Source organism: Chenopodium quinoa, unplaced genomic scaffold (assembly GCF_001683475.1).
Source record: "Chenopodium quinoa cultivar QQ74 unplaced genomic scaffold, ASM168347v1, whole genome shotgun sequence".
NCBI classification, from domain to species: Eukaryota; Viridiplantae; Streptophyta; class Magnoliopsida; order Caryophyllales; family Amaranthaceae; genus Chenopodium; species Chenopodium quinoa.
Window position 1 is genome coordinate 1,424,973 of NW_018744069.1, and position 18,824 is coordinate 1,443,796.

At 36.1% G+C, this 18,824-nt stretch overlaps 1 protein-coding gene across 1 annotated transcript; it reads right to left on the minus strand.

The window, feature by feature from the left end:
• Positions 1-1,263: 1,263 nt before the first annotated feature.
• Positions 1,264-2,257, minus strand: LOC110691163. Its single transcript, XM_021868081.1, has 3 exons — positions 1,991-2,257; positions 1,467-1,883; positions 1,264-1,323 (listed from the first exon to the last, which is right to left on the minus strand). The coding sequence occupies exons 1-3, from the start codon at positions 2,255-2,257 to the stop codon at positions 1,264-1,266; spliced, it is 744 nt and encodes a 247-aa protein (XP_021723773.1).
• Between the last annotated feature and the right edge of the window lie 16,567 nt (positions 2,258-18,824).

Here is an 18,824-nt window from a genome sequence, read left to right on the forward strand (position 1 = left end):
ATTAAATTAACATATGCTCGATTCATCAATTCAATATTGCTATACTTTTACAGGCCGCAATTGTAAAACGTTAAAACAATTCAATAAGAAATTATCACGCAATACCAATAATCAATAATAGTCAATCATCAATGCATCAATTAACCAGATCATAAAGGGCCTTCGCTACGTATTACAATCACACAATTAATTTACCGCTATTAAATCTCATCTCTCGAATCTCGATTCAACCATTTATAAATTAATCTGCCTATTGAAACTAGACCTAAACATTAATTCTCATCTCTCGAATCTCGAATCAATGTTGTCAAACTCATGCATAAAAGATAGGCCTAATCTAGTCAAAGAGCATTAAATCATTCAAAAGAAAATTAATCTTGCATTGACAATCAACAACAATAAATTACCCCTTCATATTATTTATGGATCCCCATCAACCCTAGAAATAAAACTACTCACACATAGTAAAAACTAAACTAATCAAAGCAATAAAATAAGTCATGATGAAAGGAATAAAATAAACAACTAAGATTAAGAGAAGAGAAATCGTTACCAAAATAAATCTAGAATTAAGAGTAGATTAAGAGCAAGGGTTTAGGAGAAAGAAATCTAAGAGAATAATTAAGAGAGTAAGGAAAGAGTAAAAGAAAAAGAGAAGGAAAGAGATAGATCCTAAAATCGTATTACGGAGGAGTATTTATACTCCGTACAAATCCTAAACTAAAACAAACTAAAACGACGCTAATCGTCAACTAATAAATACACACGCCCGATCGGGCGCGCCTTTTTGCTCATAATACTAATCTCGCGCCCGGCCGGGCGCGTCATCGGGCGCCAACCATAGCTTCTCCCGCCCGGCCGGTCGCGCCTCTGGGCGCCAGCCTCTTTGGCCGGGCGGCTCACTTGGGCCACTATTTGGATTACGATTGGGCCCCAATTCTTCGGGCCAATCTGGTTTTCCTCTTTCGGTCTTGAATACTTGGTCCAAATGCCCCGGTATCACCTATACCGAGCCCTTAATCACCGGTTCGATGGCTCTAACCGGCCCTGGGCTATAAAATCTGGTCGTGCTTCTCCAATGTTCGTGATTGCTCCAAAATATCTCGGGAAAATACTCCAAAAGCATAAATCCCTGCAAAAGTCAACCAAATCTACGAAAACACTAGAAAACACCAATTAGTAATAAAAGTGGCTCTAAAGAGACAAAAACACTACTAATTATGACCAAGGGACGGGGGTAAAATACTATATAAAATAAACACATCAATTTTCCTCATTAACATAATATGCTTCTGCATTTTTCTCTTTGCCTTTTATAGAAGCCTGGTAAAGGTCTATCAAATGTTTGTCCTTACGAAAAGTACGTCCCCAATGTCCTATCATGCCACATCTGTAACTTGTGTCTTTTCCTTTCAAAGGATTTTAATTGTGGCTTCCAGACGTCTGTCCCTTCTGTTTGAAATTACTGTTTCTTTGAAAATTTTGTCTACCACGACCACAGCCGCGTCCGCGTTTATTTCCACGGCCTCTTCCACGGCCATTGTATTTCCACGTCCACCTCTTCGTGTAGCATTTGACTCTGGTGGATAAAAATTTGTTGCATTTGCCTCATGATGAGTAGCCAAAGACCCAGTTGGTCTCAGGTTATGATTTTTCAACAGAAGTTCACTATTTTGTTCCGTAATAAGCAATACACTCATTAATTCATTGAACTTTTTAAAACCTCTTTCACGATACTGTTCTTGTGACAGTATGTTACTTGCATGAAAGGTAGTGAGTGTTTTTTCAAGCATATGTTCATCCGTAATTGGATGATCACAGTATCTCAATATAGACACTATCTCATGTATGGTTGAATTATAATCAATTACAGATTTGAAATCCTGGAACCGTAAATTTGTCCAGTCAAATAATGCCTTAGGAAGTAGCACCCTTTGTGGTGTCCAAATCTTTCATTAAGGCAATCCCATAATTCTTTGGGATCTTCAACCATCATGTACTCAGTTTTAAGGCCTTCATGTAAATGATACCTTAACAAAACTAAGGCTTTTGCCTTATCTTGTTCAGTGATAGGTTTTACAACCGTCATTACAGAAAAGGTAGCATCAGTTGTTTGACCAAAGGGACTTTTATTTTCTTTAACGGTATGCTCCAAGCCTTGAGCTTTCAAATTCATCATTGCATCCACTTTCCATTCCAGAAATTTCTTTCCAGTTAAATCTAAGATGCTGAACTTTCTTTTCATAAGGTCTCCCATTTTAGCTACAAACAATTACGTGATAATTAGTTTATAATGACAAATTATATGTACAACTCACATGTTTAGTTCTTCCATATTTATAATTAGGTCAATAAAACACGTGATAATTAAATTTAATAATAATAAACCATAAATAATGTAGTCTTTTCTCCCCCTTGGTTTATTATTGTGAGTAATTATATAATTAGGCAAAAATTAATCATGTTAGTTGCATAAAAAAAAACAGCATAACGACAACAATAACAGTAGTAACAATAATTATAATGATAACGGTAATATTATACAATGATGATTAACAACAAACAAACATAATAAGACAAAAACAAGCTTTTAATATACTAAAACGACAAAATAAGTGAGTTTTTCTTATACATAATGACAAAAATTAATATTGCTACTAATAAAACTACAAGCGTCGTAATTAGAAGGAAATATTGTTTTATCTTCTTTAAATCTTCTTCAAAGGTGAAGTTGTGGGTGTTTTGGGTGTTCTGGTTGCCGTCGTCGGGAAACATATCGGAGAAGAAGGGGGTGATAAAATTTTTAGGTGATTTTTGGATAAAAAGTGGGAAGGGATAGGGGACTTGTGGTGAAATCGGGGAAAAATCCGCCTTTTATAGAGGTAAGTTTATCCGTTACTGTTCTGTACAACTGTAAAAATATCATATAACAATCTAATATACTGACAGAAATTATGGTCCAAATATATATATTTATAATTGTAAATGGTTATCACACTGGGAATGCAAGCCATAGTGGTCCGAGAGCCCTAATATCTATAAGAGATCATGGGTTCGAAAACGGAAAGAAACACAAGAAGTATGTAAAAGTAAGAAAAATATTAAGTATAAAAGACTGCATCTTTTTGTTAATCTAGTTAATAATATGCATGCAAAGTTTCTACTAGACAATTACAATAACTAAAAAATTTACGTAAAATGAGTATGTAATATCAACATGAATCAAACAAAGAAACATCAACATGAATAAAACAAAAGATGGTAGTAATGAATTCACAAGTAAGAGAACTTTCACCGTTGTTTTTGAGGTATTTATATAATACAGTAAATGTTTGAGTTTCTGGTATAGAGGATCCCAAATATGGGCAACTATAGAGCGTACTCCTCGAAACATTTAGAAGTAGATAGTATTATTTGTTATAAATTTTTATACGTAGGTATAAATATACCTGACTGGAAACTAGTGCTGATAACGTGTTAAAGGTCGATAGGAAGTCTTTTAATCAGTGAAAGGAGAAGTAAAGAAGAAGTAAAAAAATGGGATGAGTAAATTGTAATATTGCACCGGCAACATGACTTATATAGCCAAGAGCTTTGTCATACAAGTTCACAAGTATTTGGACTAGTGTGAACATTGTGAAATCAAATCCAATAATAGGCTTTCACATTTATCTTCTAACAGTAGCGAAAATATTTTTTGGTATTATAACCTCAAATACCTAGTGAAATAATAATCCCTAAACTTAATGAAATCATAATCCTTAAATCATCATTAGTAGTTACGAACTGTCGAACTGCAATTTATACAATTCCTCATTTAGTCGTCATTGACTTTTACAATGCAAGTAGCCCACGATGGAGTAGTATTAATCTTATCTAATTTAAGATCTAAAATTTAACTAATCATCAAATTTCTCTCTCCTCCTCCAACACCTTACCCACCCACATCATCTTCCTGCTTCATCATCTCCAGAACCTTCTATCTTCACCATAGATCTTTCTCTCTCCTACTCCATCACCACCATAGATATTTCTCTCTCCTCCTTCATCGATCATCTTCCCAATTATCTTTCTCTTTCCTCCTGGGTGATTTGCTGGTGGTTTTGAGGTGGATTCTTGGGTGGTTTGCTGGTGGTTCTGAGTTGGGTTCTTGGGTTGTTTGTGGAATCGTGGGTTAGGTTATTAATTGGATGATTCCTGGTTGGTTTTGAGGTGGGTTCTTGGATGGTTATGGGGGTGGTTTGTAGGATTTGGTGGTTCGTCACTGATTTTGGTGGTTCATGGGGGTGGTTTCGCTGGTTCATCACGGTGGATTTGCTGGATTCGTTGGTGGATTTCAATGATTTGGTGGTGATTGTTCAGGGTTCGGTGGTGGTTGTTCGGACTTTCGGTGGTGATAAAGTGAATTTCATTGGTTTTGGTGGTGGTTGTTTAGAGTTTGGTGGTGGTTGTTTAGAGTTTCGGTGGTAGTTTTGGGTTAGGTGGTTGTTATTGGTTTCAGATATTTTTTATTAGGTGGATGGCGATGATGATGGTCAGCCCCGTTTCTGAGATTCCAGGGGCCTATATACGAACTTATAAATTGGGCCCTTGATAAAAAACACGGATGTTAAATTTATTTTATTTTTTTTAAAAAAAATTGATGGTAGGCAAAAGCAAAAGAAAGTGCAGAGTACTAAAAAGAATATTTTTTGTAATTTTTTTTTTAAAAAAACAACTAGAGTAACAAAAAGATTTTTTAAAAAATTCCAATTTATTTCAACTCAATCAACAATTATGCATACTACTACTCCCGTACTCCGTACAATTTTCTTCAAAACACATAAATAAAGGTGAGTACTTTTTATATTTTTAGCCAATAATCTTCATAACATTTTACTTGCAACTTGGGAAAATTTAGCACAAAAACAAAAAAAATGAAAATACAATATGACAAAATTACTTTAAAAACAGAAAAACTAACCCTAATCAAAATTTTAAAACCCCCAAAAATCAAACTAGGAATAAAAAAAATAGACAAGCTTTTAAATGGAAATCACATTATTGCTATCAATTTGCTCAGTATTTTTTTGTCAATCTCGTCAACAACATTAATCTTTTAAACCCTTGTAGGCATTGCTAGCCACCATATATAATTTATTAAAAACTGTATAAATCAGGATTAGTTTGAGAGGAAGATCTTCTTATTTTAAGAATTGAACATATATAACAGGCTAAAAATAAATATAATGATAGCAAAATTAAGGAATTTACGTGTAAAAATTTAGGAAAGTAATTGTTTTGAGAAATGGAAATCTTTGGTATCAATAAGCGTGATTTCAGGAAGGAATTAATATGGGGTACAAATTTATAAAAGTAATTTATTGGGAAAATGGAAATTTTCTGGTTTCAAAATGAGTAATTATGGGAGAAATATCTAACAAAGATTATGAGCTTGACAATTTTTTTCAATAAACGTAACTTTTACTAAATAATTTGGGCTTCCCAATTTGGGGCCCCGGGCGGCCACCCTGCCTGCCCCGCCCCAGATACGGGGCTGATGATGGTAATGGTTGATAATGAAGGTGGTGGTGCTGATTAAGGTAAAATGATGATGATGATGATTAAGGTGCTCCCAGCTAACCTACACGTGTACAACTATGTTCCTATCTCATCACACACATGGGTTGCATAGAGAAAATCCTTATTAATATGTCATATAAACAAAAGTTGTTTATATGGGGGTGTGAATGACTTTTAGTCTATTTTAATAAGGGTAAAAAAGTTACGCGAAAAATGGCGAATAACGGGGCACTAACGAACGTTAACTTGGACGGGGTTTGTTCTTGTTCCAAAAACACTGTTACATTATAACCCATGCTATTGACGACAATAACACAGTTTTCAATCATTGTTTTCATTGGCGAATATCAATTCGAGTTTCATAATCGTTGCATAGCTATTGAATTGCAATTCATTGTTAAGGGAACAATTATTCAGTACGGAGAGGGTGACTATGGAGGTACTAGTACTAGCTGGTCAAATAACCAATTGAATCCTGCGGCAGTAGGATGCGAGCAATGTACAGCTAGGGTTGTACAAGGTAAGTGTTACTGTCGCATGAATTGTTCATATGAAGTTGTTGTACGAATTGTCGTCGCTTTTAAATCGCATCGATTTTGTTGAATAGTTGTAATTCTAGGTTGTAATGATTAAGTTTTGTTAATTGGCATAGGGTTCAGTTTAGTAATTGTGACATGAATCGGGCATGAATTGGGCTTTGTAATTTTGGATTGTACTGTACACTGAATTGAATTGGTAATTATGAATTGAATTGAACTAACAGGAAACAAATTCAATTGAAATTCTCTACAACCAATTAGTAAATGTGAATTGATTTGAACTAAATGTTGAATTTGTACATTGAATTGAAATGGTTATTTAGATTAGTAATTGTGAATTGAATTGAACTAACAGTTATAAGGGGCAACTATTGTGTGGAATAAATGGAGGGCGGATACATGAAGCGGAAAATGTGCAGCAGTCGAAATGATGATGAGGTACAATTTTGCTGCAGAACCTGAAACATGGAGTAGACCAGTTTTACCCTACAGTTTGTTTTAGCTAATGTCAAATTAATTTTCATTTTAGGATGGAATAGGACCAGGACCTACCATAAACAAGCTTTCTCCTGAGGTATTCAAGGTAATAAATAGTTTGTATTATGTAATTGGAACTTAATACATTAATGAGGCTTATGTAGTGGCTTGATCTTATAGGATGATTCTTTAACTCTTGGCGGTTGTGTGAAAAGGAAAGGTTAAGTGTTGCAAAGACATGTGAAGGCAACTTGTAGGATAAGTCCTTAATTCCATATTTATAATTGTTGTATTTTGTATGGAGGGGTGAGTGAGTTGTTAGTAGTATTAGTAACCTTTACATTGATACCTGTTGGTTGTTATGGTTCATACTTACAGCCAGCTAATACAAGTTGTCACGTAGAGTCGTTTGGTAGAATCTGCCAAAAGTTAGACCAGCAAAGGAAGGGGTGGGTTTGTGAAATGGGGTTTGATGGTCTGTTAAAAATAGGAGAAATTAACCTCCCAAGACAATTGAAATATTGGTTGATGACTCGTATAGATCCCTTTAACTGTACTCCTACTAGCAGAGATGGTAGAGTTTTCAGGCTTTCTCAAAATCAGATGCATTGGGTCCTTGGTATTCCCAATGGTGGACTTCCTGTCTCTATATACCAAACAATGGATAGTGAAATGTTGGAAAGGGTAAAAAGTATTATGGGTAGGTATAGTAAAACATGAAAAACTAAGTCTACTAGAACTGGTCGTGAGTACATATTCGAGGGTATTCAAGTTAATGCTGATTTGATTTTCCGGGTTGAGGGACAATGGGAGAAACATCAGGCGGAAGAGTTCAAGACTGTTTTCTCGTTGTTGGCGCTGGAGATGTTGTTATGTCCTAATCAATCATCTAGATTGGCTGCTGACTTAGTGCCGTCATTAACGTGTGCGACAAAAGCTGTTGAATATGACTGGTGCAGCCTAGTTTTGAAGAAGCTCATGGATAATGTCGTGATGGTTGCACGTCGATTTTACTCATGTGTCTATGCTAGTGGGTGTGCAGGTTGCCTAATATACATTGTGGTATGTGATTTATATGTTGTATTGGTTGTTATTTTTTGTTGGTTTAGAAAAAGAGAGAGAATATCCATAATTTCTTGATGAGAGTTGGTGATTAAAAACGGAAATTTTTCAACACATTATCTATTTTTTGATGAAATTAAATCGTAAAAGTCCATACGAGGGGTAAAATCGTAATTTCATTTAAAACACTTCTTTACTTCAAAATAAAACTCATTAAACTTAATTATCAATCCTAATCACATTACGATTCAACTGAACATTCTAGAAGATTCTAGAAGACTATAATCAATCCTAATTGCATTAGGAATGATAATTCATAATAGGCCCTCCTCTAGATCATTGGGCCGCATATAAAGATCAAACCGGGCCCATTTTAGTAATTTGACCATAACTTCCTCATTATTCATCGGAATTGGGCTTATAATATATCGTTGGAAAGCTCTTTTTGAGCCATATCTAAATATACTATTATTGGACCCTTGTTATGGATCAAACTAAATTGGATTGGTTATTTTCATAAAATATAGCAGGTTTTTGGAAACAAAAAGAAGAGATTTTAATAAAAACTAATCGCAACACTAGACTTTCCATACTTTCACTTCATTCAATTATGATTCGATGCGAAAGGTATTCATTACTGGGTTTGGTTTTGGGAAGACACAATTGGGTGTCTACAAGACTTCTTTGAGTCGGACTGATGGCTGGACGAGCAGAGGTCGGTATTTTGAATAAAGGTCTCCGTCTCTGTCAACGCCTCTTGAAAGGTTAAAACTCTCTTACGGACAAGGTCAAACTTAAAGGTCGACTCGTCCTTCAGACCCTTAAAGAAGTCTGGATAGACTACCTCGTCATACAGCCCCTAGATTTGAATTATCACCAGGTTGAACCGCCTGACATAGGAGCGGAGCCTTTCCCTATATCCCTGTCGGATGGTGCTCAACTCGAGACTTGTCTTTTTGGCAGGGACGTTCATCGAGAAGTTGGAGGCAAACAGGAGTACAAGCTTGTGAAGCGGTCGATGCACCCGGCTGCCAGGTTTCCAAACCATCGTTGGACAATGCCCTTCAATGTAGCCGGGAAGCACCGACACCACATAGCGTCCTCCAGCCCCTGCTTATGCATGAGGTTAGAGTAGGCCATGAGGTGGTCCTCCGGGATGGTGGTACCATCATAAGCACCCACCAACACATTTTTAACCTTGGCCGGCTGTGCGGCTTCGGTTATCTCCTTGGTGAATGCAGAAGTTTGTTCACTAAGTTTGAGCAGACAGAGTTGCTATTCCAAAAGTTGGACATAGTATGCCGCCTGACCCCCCCAAAGAGGGTCGGCTGCATGAAATATGGGGAATACGGGCCGTGACCATAAGGGGTACATACGGTGCATTCCCGATCATCTGAGGGCCAGAGTGGACGGTATTACCGCCTGTATGGCTCTTATAGAAGGATTGGGCATTCCCTGCGGATGTATTCTTGAAGTTGTATGGGAACCTCGAAGTAGAGGCTAACTAAGACAGCTGCTGACTTCTCATGCAGATGATGATTTCCCGGGCATTAGGAGTAGAAAATTTGTTTCCCACCGGCTGTTCACCTCGGCGGGTGTTTCTTATATTCTTCTAGGGTAGAAGAATCTTGGATCAGTCAAGGGTCCCGGCTGCCCTGCCCTTCAGATGAGGAGTTGGCTTCCTGTACTTGACTGGCTTTATCCTCTCTGGAGGAGTCTTTCTTGCCGACTGACCCTTGCTTGGGCCAGCCCTACTCTTGGTGATCATATCCTTAATTTCACCCTTGAAACTAGTCATGAATTTTATGAGTTCGTCCCGGGTGACTGGAGCAGATCCACCTGCCGTATGGATTTCTCCTTCCGGTTGACTAGGGGGTCGGCTTGTAACTGTCTGGCTTGTACCCCGTTCCAGAGTGTCTTTGGGACAAATGCGCATGGTAATCATAGAGTCATCCTTGGCTATGTAGGTTTCGACCCGAGGATCATCATCCTTATGGTCAGCGAAGATCTCCGGCTGATTAACCGGGTGGTCAGGAGGTGGTACAGACTCTTGAACCATCCTTAAGATACTTTCCCCAAAGACGGCGCCAAATTTTTAGGGTGTTTTGGTCCCTCGGGAGTGTTACATCTCGAGGACTAATCTGACTATGCCTGTACTTGGAAAATATTAGAGACTCTGGGTGTTTGGAGCTTCGCCTTTGACAGTCAAGTTAGTACTTGAATATGAGTAGGAGAAGGTGCGGAAAAGAAAATGAGATCTTCTCGGATTCGGAGATAAGATGGTTCTCTTATGTAAGAGAAAGTAGGGTAAGCGTAATAAATGATTTAATGTGTCCCCAAATTTGAGGAATATCTCCCTATTATTAGGGCCATTGGAGGATGTGCCTCTATCTAGGTCATTTGACCTAGGTTTGGTGGGCTGTGCAGTTTTTCGGGTTTCTTGGGAGTTAGGCCCTTAAAGGCCGCAATTTTAGAGGTATATGAGGCTAACACGTGTCAGATGGCAATTGGTCCACTTGGACCAGCCTGGGCTTGACACGTGGCCCTCTTTGATTGGTCCGCATGGACAGGGTAATTTTACCCAAATCAATTTCACCAAGCATAAACTCACAAAGAACCACGAAATAAGATCTCCACTATTTATAAGAGTCTATCTCATATAGAAAGTAGGGTTTTCAAAAGATAAAGATGTTAAATTACCAAATCTTAAAACACATTTTAAGTAAATCATTTTTAAAGAAAATCTTTTTGGAAAACTAGATAAAGATAGATTATTAAAAAGAATAATATCTTAAATAGTTCTTGTTAGATAACTAATTTTCTGTTAGGGAACTCTTCTTTTATCTTATATAACCTTTTTAAAGTATTCCCTTTATGCTCTTCTTAGTCAAGGTTACTCTACCACCACCAAGGTCTACTTCACCTGTTCTTAGTCAAACACTAAAAGAAATCTTTAGTTAAGTTTGCTTGAGTTTAAGTCTATCATCATCAAATCTTTAAGTTTTCACAATTTCCCCCTTTTTAATGATGACAAACTTAAGAAAATTCTTTAGAAGATCATATTAAACAAAAGGTTTGTATTTTTTAATTTTGATTTTAGTAACAGAAAAGAAACACATAATAGAAACAAAAGAAAAAATAATAAAGACTTAAAAAAAAATTACATAACACAAAATTAAACTAAGTAAGGAACTACTGGAGGCATCAAATCAGAAATCAGACAGAGGTTTCTGATACTTTGTGAAATCTTTGATACTTTCTCAACTAGAACAAAAAAAAGTTAGCCTCAAAGTTTACTTCTTCTTTTCCCCCTTTTAGAATTATCAAAAAGTCCTATTTTTTCAAGTTAGTCAGCATTTAGCCACAGCCTCGCAAGAAATTCATCGAGTGTGGGAAACATAAGACAGCGCTGCTAACTTCCCTTAAGTTAGTTCCACTATCCTGCATAAACTTTCATAAAATACACAGACTGACACATATAAGCCAAGTTCCAAAACATTCATTAAAAACAAAAGATTAACATTCCGAACAATTTTAAAAATATTACAAACCAAAAGAAATTGTTCTAAAACCAAAACAGAAATCGAATATGTTCATGAATAAACAGAAAAAAGGAAATGGCTAAGCAAAAGTGAGCTAGAAAGGATAGGATGAGGATAGGCTTGTTTAAGTGTGTAAGAGCTCAAGAATCTTCTTGTTGTCCTCTAGATTTTGCATGATATACTCCTCTAGTTTATCTACAAGATCCTTGATATTCTTGTGGAACTCCAGCTTCTGTTGTTTGAGACTGCTATCAAGACCCTACACCTTCCTCTCAAGCTTCTGCACTTGACTTGTAACTGCATTGAGCTGCTTTTTAGATATTTTATCTCTATAAGTAAGCTCAGCCACTTGCCTTGTCAACACATTCTCCTCTTCAGTATCAAGTTCCAACGGTTCCTCCATACTTATCTTAGGAACTGCACTGGATGACTACTTTATGCTCTTCCTTACAGGTTTCTCTTAAACCTATTTTTCTTTTCTCTTCCCTCCAATGTGTTTTTCTCTTCCACTCTCCTTATTTTCCCACTCACTACTTCCAAACTAATTCCCAACAGTGTTTCTCTGTTTATAACATTCTCAGGCTTCTCCTTCAATCCATCATAGACCCCTTTGAGCTTCACCCCTAGAGACTCAAATACCGTTGATACCACAGCTCCATAGCCCACCTTGTTCTTTCTAGGAACACAGTGTGCTAAATGTTGGTACATGAATTTAGGGAAGTTAACCCTGATTTTCTAAGAGAGGCAGAAGATGATAGCCAAGTCCATCAAATAGGCCTCATTCTTTTTCTGGGTTCTGGGCAAGAGTGTTTTTCTCGGTAAACTGAATAACAGTTTGTTTAGGGGATTTAGATCATTATGACTCATAGTGTTCTTCCCCCTTTTCCACCTAAAAATTCAAGAATATCACCCCCTAGATAATCACCTATCTTCAATGTCGATTTCCCCTTTACATACATTTCAAACCCTTCAGTAGGAACTTTTAAAATTGTCGTTAATTTCTCAACATCAAATTCAATTTTCTTTTTATTGATAACACTAGAGATTTCCCTTGTTTTACTGAAAATTTATCACAAAATTCATTCATGGCAGCAGGATGTAGAACATTCTTTGAAGCACTAGTTAACAAATACTCTCACTCTTGAAATTTTATCAAATCAAGAAATTCCAAAAACCTCGCCTGTTTGCACCAAAACAAATCGAGTCTATGGCATACAACATACCTATCAGCACTCGTAGTACGTTTTTATTGTTCATTGTCCTCTTCCTCATCTTCACCTTCATCCTCTTTCTCTTTCTCCTCTCCCTCCTCAGCACTGTTTCCATCATCTTCATTCTAATATTTGTGCTCAAAATCCTCTACTTCCTGTATTTGTTCCTCAAGAGACTTTTCTTTCTCTTTCTTCTCTTTCCATTCTCGAAATCTTTGAAGAACATCTGAACCAGTTGTTCCTTCCTTTTCTTTCTCATTCTCTATTTATTTAGAAGGTGAGGGTTTTGAGCTTTATGAGGTTTTAAGCCTGTTGGAAGAGGATTTGTAGTGATCTATAGGTAGAGGTGAGGTTTCTTCTTGTATTATGTTTTCGGAGTGATGGGAATTTTCAGATGAAACAATTTCAGCGATGATAACCATAATGTTAGATGACTGTGGTTTTAAGCTTTGATGGGTTTTACTAAAAATTGTTAATTTGATTTGACAGTGGAGTGAGAAGGTGGATAAAAGATGCCTTTTATAATTAATGAAACGACATGATGAAATTTAGAGGGTTTACTGCTCATTCATTTAATTGAAGAAGTTCAATTAATTTTTGCAAATCAATTTTGTTAGGATAAATTTTTCAAAAATCTTTTCTTTCCAAATTTATTTTATTTCCAAAACTAATTACTTTCAGAAAATACGCGTAATTGGAACACGGTTTACACACACATGCAATGTACGTTACTACTAGCTTATACAATTAAGTGTTTAGTGAACTAACCTTCAGTGATCAACAACGGTGACACTTCAGCTTTGTTTAGAACACTAAGATTGTGCTAAATGATCTTTTTGCTCTATTTACATTGTTTTTAACTTTTCCATATCTTGGAACTTCAAAAACAATCAGAACAGCTTGATCATCCCAAGTTCCAGTCTCAATTTCTCAAATATTTCTCTATTCAAGGGCTTAGTTAGAATATCTGCAATTTGATTTTCAGTTTGACAAAACTCTAACTTAATATTCCCTTGTTCCACATAATCTTTTAAAAAGTGATGCCTAATGTGGATATGTTTTACCTTTGAGTGTTGAACTGGATCCTCTAAAATACAAATAGCACTGGTATTATCACTGTAAATAGGAACACATTCAAAGATAAAACCAAAATATCTAACCTGTTGCTTTATCCATAGGATTTGTGAACAACATGCTGTTGCTGCCACATATTCATCTTCAGCTGTAAATAATGCAAGGTCTTAAAAACTGTACTATACTTGAAGTACTTTTTCTGTTAACCAAATCACTGCATAGTCAGTAGTAAAGCCATTTAAATTAAAATAATCACTACTAGGATAGAAGAGATTCAAGTCATCAGTTCCTTTCAAGTATCGAAGGATTCTTTTTAGTGATATCAAGTGAATTTCCTTTGGATTTGCTTGGAATCTGGCACATAGACCTACACTAAAATATACGTCAGGTTTACTAGGTTTTAAATAAAGAAGAGAGCCAATCATACCTCGATACATAATTTGATCTATGCAAGTTCCAGTTAGATCCTCATCCAACCTGGTTCCAATGCTTATAGGAGTCTTGTCGGTTTTTGCATTGTCCATCTTGTATTTCTTGGTCAGTTCTTGATATATTTTTGTTGATGGATCATGATTCCTTCTTTAGTTTGTTTAATTTGCCTACCGAGGAAGAAGTTTAATTCCCCCATCATAATAATTTCAAATTCTCCACTCATCAGGTCAGCAAAATACTTGCACAAAGATTCATTAGTTGCACCAAATAAAATATCATCAACATAAATTTGTACAACTAAAATATCAGTTCCATTTGATTTTAAAAATAAAGTTTTATCAATTTTACCAAGTTTAAAACCATTTTTCAAAAGGAACTTAGATAATCTTTCATACCATGCTCTAAGAGCTTACTTAAACCCATAAAGAGCTTTGTCAAGCTTATAGACATGGTTTGGGAACTTTGGATTCTCAAATCCAAGAGGCTGTTTTACTTAGACTTCCTCATCAAGAAATTCGTTTGAAAATGCACATTTAACATTCATCTGGTATAGCCTAAATCCCATGTAAGCAGCAAAAGAAATAAGTAAGTGTATATCCTCTAACCTGGCTAAAGGAGTAAAGGTTTCTTCATAGTCGATTCCTTCTTGTTTATTAAAACCTTGTACAACAAGTCTAGCCTTTTTCCTGACAATATTACAATGCTCATCTAGCTTCTTCCTAAACACCCATTTTAATCCAATTGTCTTCTTTTGTTTAGGACTAGGTTCCAGATGCCGAACTTTTTTACTTTCAAACTCATTAAGAACTCATTAAGTTTAGCTTACATAGAATTAATCCAGTTAGTGTCGGTCAAAGATTCAACATAGTTCTTAAGTTCCATAAATGAAAGTAATGCATAGAAGTTCCTATGCTGAGATCTGGTCTGAGTTCCTTTTGTGATATCGCTCATGATTGCATCCACTGGGTGTGACTTCTGATGTTTCCAAGGTTTTGGTGTAAAGTCTTTAATTGGATACAGTCTTTCTTCATTATTGATGACTGGTTCTTCATGAGGAACTTCAACTTGATTCTCAGTTTGAACTTCTTTAGGAACTTCCTCATTTACTACATTATGTTCTAGATTTTTGGGAGTTCCTGTTGCATTCTCTAAAGTAGGTGCTTCATTTGATGCTGTATTTGCTTCATTTTCAACCTGCTGCTTCTACATTGGTGTTAATTCCTCATCTGGATCCTTCTTGCGTACAATTCCAATTAAAAAATCATCATCACAAACCTTTACATCAATCAATTGTTCAGTTTCATCAAATATAACATGTACAAATTCCTCAACATAAATTTTTCTCTTATTATAAACTCTATAGGCTATACTATTTGAGGCATATCCTAAGAAAACTGCCTCATCACTTCGTTCATCAAACTTTCCCAAGTTCCTTTTACCATTATTTTGAACAAAGAATTTACAACCAAAAGATCTAAAGTAAGAAATGTTAGGTTTTCTCCCTTTAATAAGTTCATAGGGAGTTTTGTGGTGATGGCTCTAACTGATACTCTGTTGAGGATATAAAATGTTGTGTTCACTTCTTCTGCCTAGAAGTTCCTAGGCAATCTACTTGAAATCAGCATTGTTCTAGCCATGTCTTCAAGGCATCTGTTCTTACGTTCCACAACACCATTTTGCTGTGGAGTTCTTGGTGCAGAGAAGTTATGATCCATTCAATGTTCTGTGGAAAAATCATCAAACTTGGAATTTTCAAATTCTGTACCATGGTCCGATTTGAGATGTACCAATGGATTACCTGTTCTTCTTTGTTCTTTCTTCACAAAAGCAACAAACTCATCAAATGTTTCATCTTTACTAACAAGAAAGAATATCCAAGTATATCTTGAATAATCATCAACAATAACCACAACATATCTCTTACCACTTGTACTTTGGATTCTCATTGATCCATAGAGATCCATAAGAATAAGTTCCAAAGGTCTTTTGATACTTACCATCTTTTTAGATTTAAAGGAAATTTGAGTCTGTTTTCCTCTAACACAAGCATCGCATACTTTATCATATATGAAATTGATGCAAGGAAGTCCTTCCACTAATTCCTTTGATTTTAGTTTATCAAGCAAAGTAAAACTAGCATGACCCAACCTTTTATGCCATAATAGACGATCATCCTCAATAACATTAAGACATGTCAAATTGCAGTTAGGAACCTCGTTGAGATACACAACATATGTGTTCCCTTTACGAGTTCCTTCTAGGATTATGTTCCCAGTGTCATTGTGGGTGATTTTACATTTATTAGAAGTAAAGCTAACAGAGTTACCTTTATCATAAAATTGAGAAATACTTAACAAATTGTGTTTCAAACCCTCAACCAAAAACACATTATCAATAGCATGTGAACTTGACCTTCCTACTTTGCCAACAACAACAATATCTCCTTTCATGTTATCACCAAAGGTCACAGTTTTACCATAATAGAAATCTAGTGAGAGAAATCTAGATTTGTCGCCTGTCATGTGCTTAGAACAACCACTGTCGAGGTACCAAGTATTGTTCCCCCTCACTGGAACCTACATGAAGAATCAAACGTTAGTGTTAGGAATACAAGTTTCTTTGGGTTCCTGTGTAACAAGAATGGGGTTATATTTCACAACCCAAATCTGTTCTACATGTTTTTTTATTCTTCTCTGTGCTTTTCTCTTTCTTAGGACACTTAACCTGCTTTTGTCATGTGTTTCCATAGAAATAGTAAACAATATTACTTGGCAAATCTACACACTTCTTTTCCTTTAGGAACTTCTTTTTAAAACATAGTCCTTCTGTTCTCTTTGTTTGAGCTTTAGCAATCCGGTCTGGAACTTTGTATTCTATGGATTACTTACCTTTCCTAGCTCTCTCAAGTTCCTCCTCAGTCTTTCCTTATCCGTTTTTAGATCTTCCAAATCAGATTTTAATCTTTCAAAACTCGGATAATGCATGAATAGAAGAATTTCCGAGTTAGGAGTGTCAACACTAAGTTTTAACAAAGATAATTCCACATTCAAAAGTATGTTATCATGTTTTAGATTTTCTAAAAATTCGTTTAGGATAACATTGTCATCAAATAGACTAAAGAACCTGAATTGAATATCAAATTTCATATTTTCTACCCATTCATTGTTTTCCTTGTAAGTTATCAAGCTTTATCACTTTTTTTTTTTGCTCTATGTAGTTCTTTCAGTTCTTCTTGAATGTCCAAAACAACACATGTTAGTTTCTCTTTAGAAAATTGTCTTAATTCATTTTGAGAATACCATACCTCAGCCTCGAGTTCCTTCAATTGATCTTTTCATTAGTCTTGGCTATTAGGCAAGGATGCGCATTTTCTTCATGAGGTTGGTCTTCTTCTTCTTCCGACTCTGATTCTCCCCAGGTAGCTAGCATAGCCTTCTTTACATTATCCTTAGTAAAGTATGGCTTATAGACTCTGGAATCCTTGGATTGCTCCTTTCCTTTAGTCTTTCCTTTGTCACCTTCCTTGAATGGACAATCCTTAATGAAATGATCTTTCGAGCCACATCTAAAACAGGTAGTGTCTCTAGAACTTGCAGCCTTCTTGTTCCTATCTAACTTTCTGTTGTTCATAATTTTCTTGAATCTCCTCACTAGCACTGCCATTTCATCCTCATCAACTCCTGAATAATCAAGTCTTGGTCACATTATAATCATATCTTGGGGTTTGACTTTCGTTAACTTTCTCTCTTCTCTCTCTTCTCCATGATTCTTCATCTTTGATTGGTTTTCTTCATGAATTTTGGATTTCAATGGCTAAGAAGAAGAAGCAGAATACTTCTACACCTCAAATTGCCGACAGAAGAATGCTCATGAAGCTTTTGACTCGATTTTGCATAATTTAAGAAATTCAGGTTCATCGTTTGTTCCTAGTCCGATTCAAGAGGTGGCTGAATTGGTTACTCCGGCGCCGGCGTTAGTGCACCCAGCATGTGAAGCTATTCCCAGAAGTGATGCTGAGACCATTGCTCTGTTTGCTGAAGCTACTGCTAGACAAGATTAGAGACAATCCAATGGAACATTACCTAGGGTTTCTGGGTTTACTGTTCCATTGGTTGCTGGAGGATCTGAGCAACGATCTGAGCCAGTAATTCCTCCTCGTCATCCCTCACCTTCTCTGGAGCAAAATACGCACAAGCACAGTGAGATCGGTGTTGAGTAATTAAGTTTTGATGATTGTAAACTAATGATGATTATCTATCTAATGTGTTTATTAAGTTGTGCATAGAAAGAACAAGTTATACTTGGAACAAGATACAAGGAACCTGAGCAATGACAAGTATGTATATAAGGAACTTAAGCTATATATGATAAGCAATAGAAGAACAAGAGCAATGATGAGTGTTATGGTTGATAAGCATGATGATGGCTAAGGAACTATGAAGGTAACTATGTAAATAGGTGTTTGCATATGTTAGCTTCATGAGGTAAGTACTTTATACATACGTGAGTCGTATATGTGTAGGAGTATTTACATAAGCTTTAAGTTTAATTAGTTCTCTCACTTGAAGTTTGTTTATGACAAACAAACTTCAATCTAATGTTTCTCTTAAGTGTTCATGTGAAGACAGGAACTGACTTAGGTGAAGTCAATGGGTTGGAACATAGAAGACTTCAAGATGAACAAGAGGGAATGAATGAACCTAAAGCAGGTTCTCCCACAAGAACCAAACCACAAAGGAACCAGAAGATATTCTCTAACGAGATGCAGAAGGAACCTTTGGCAGGCTTTCCCACGAGAGCCGGAGCATGTTCCCTAACAGGTACATGAAGAGTTCTATGTTCCCCAACAGGTACATGAAGAGTTCCCTAACAGGAACTTAACGTTGCCCCGAGAACTAGAATACATCAATACTACAAGATTCCAG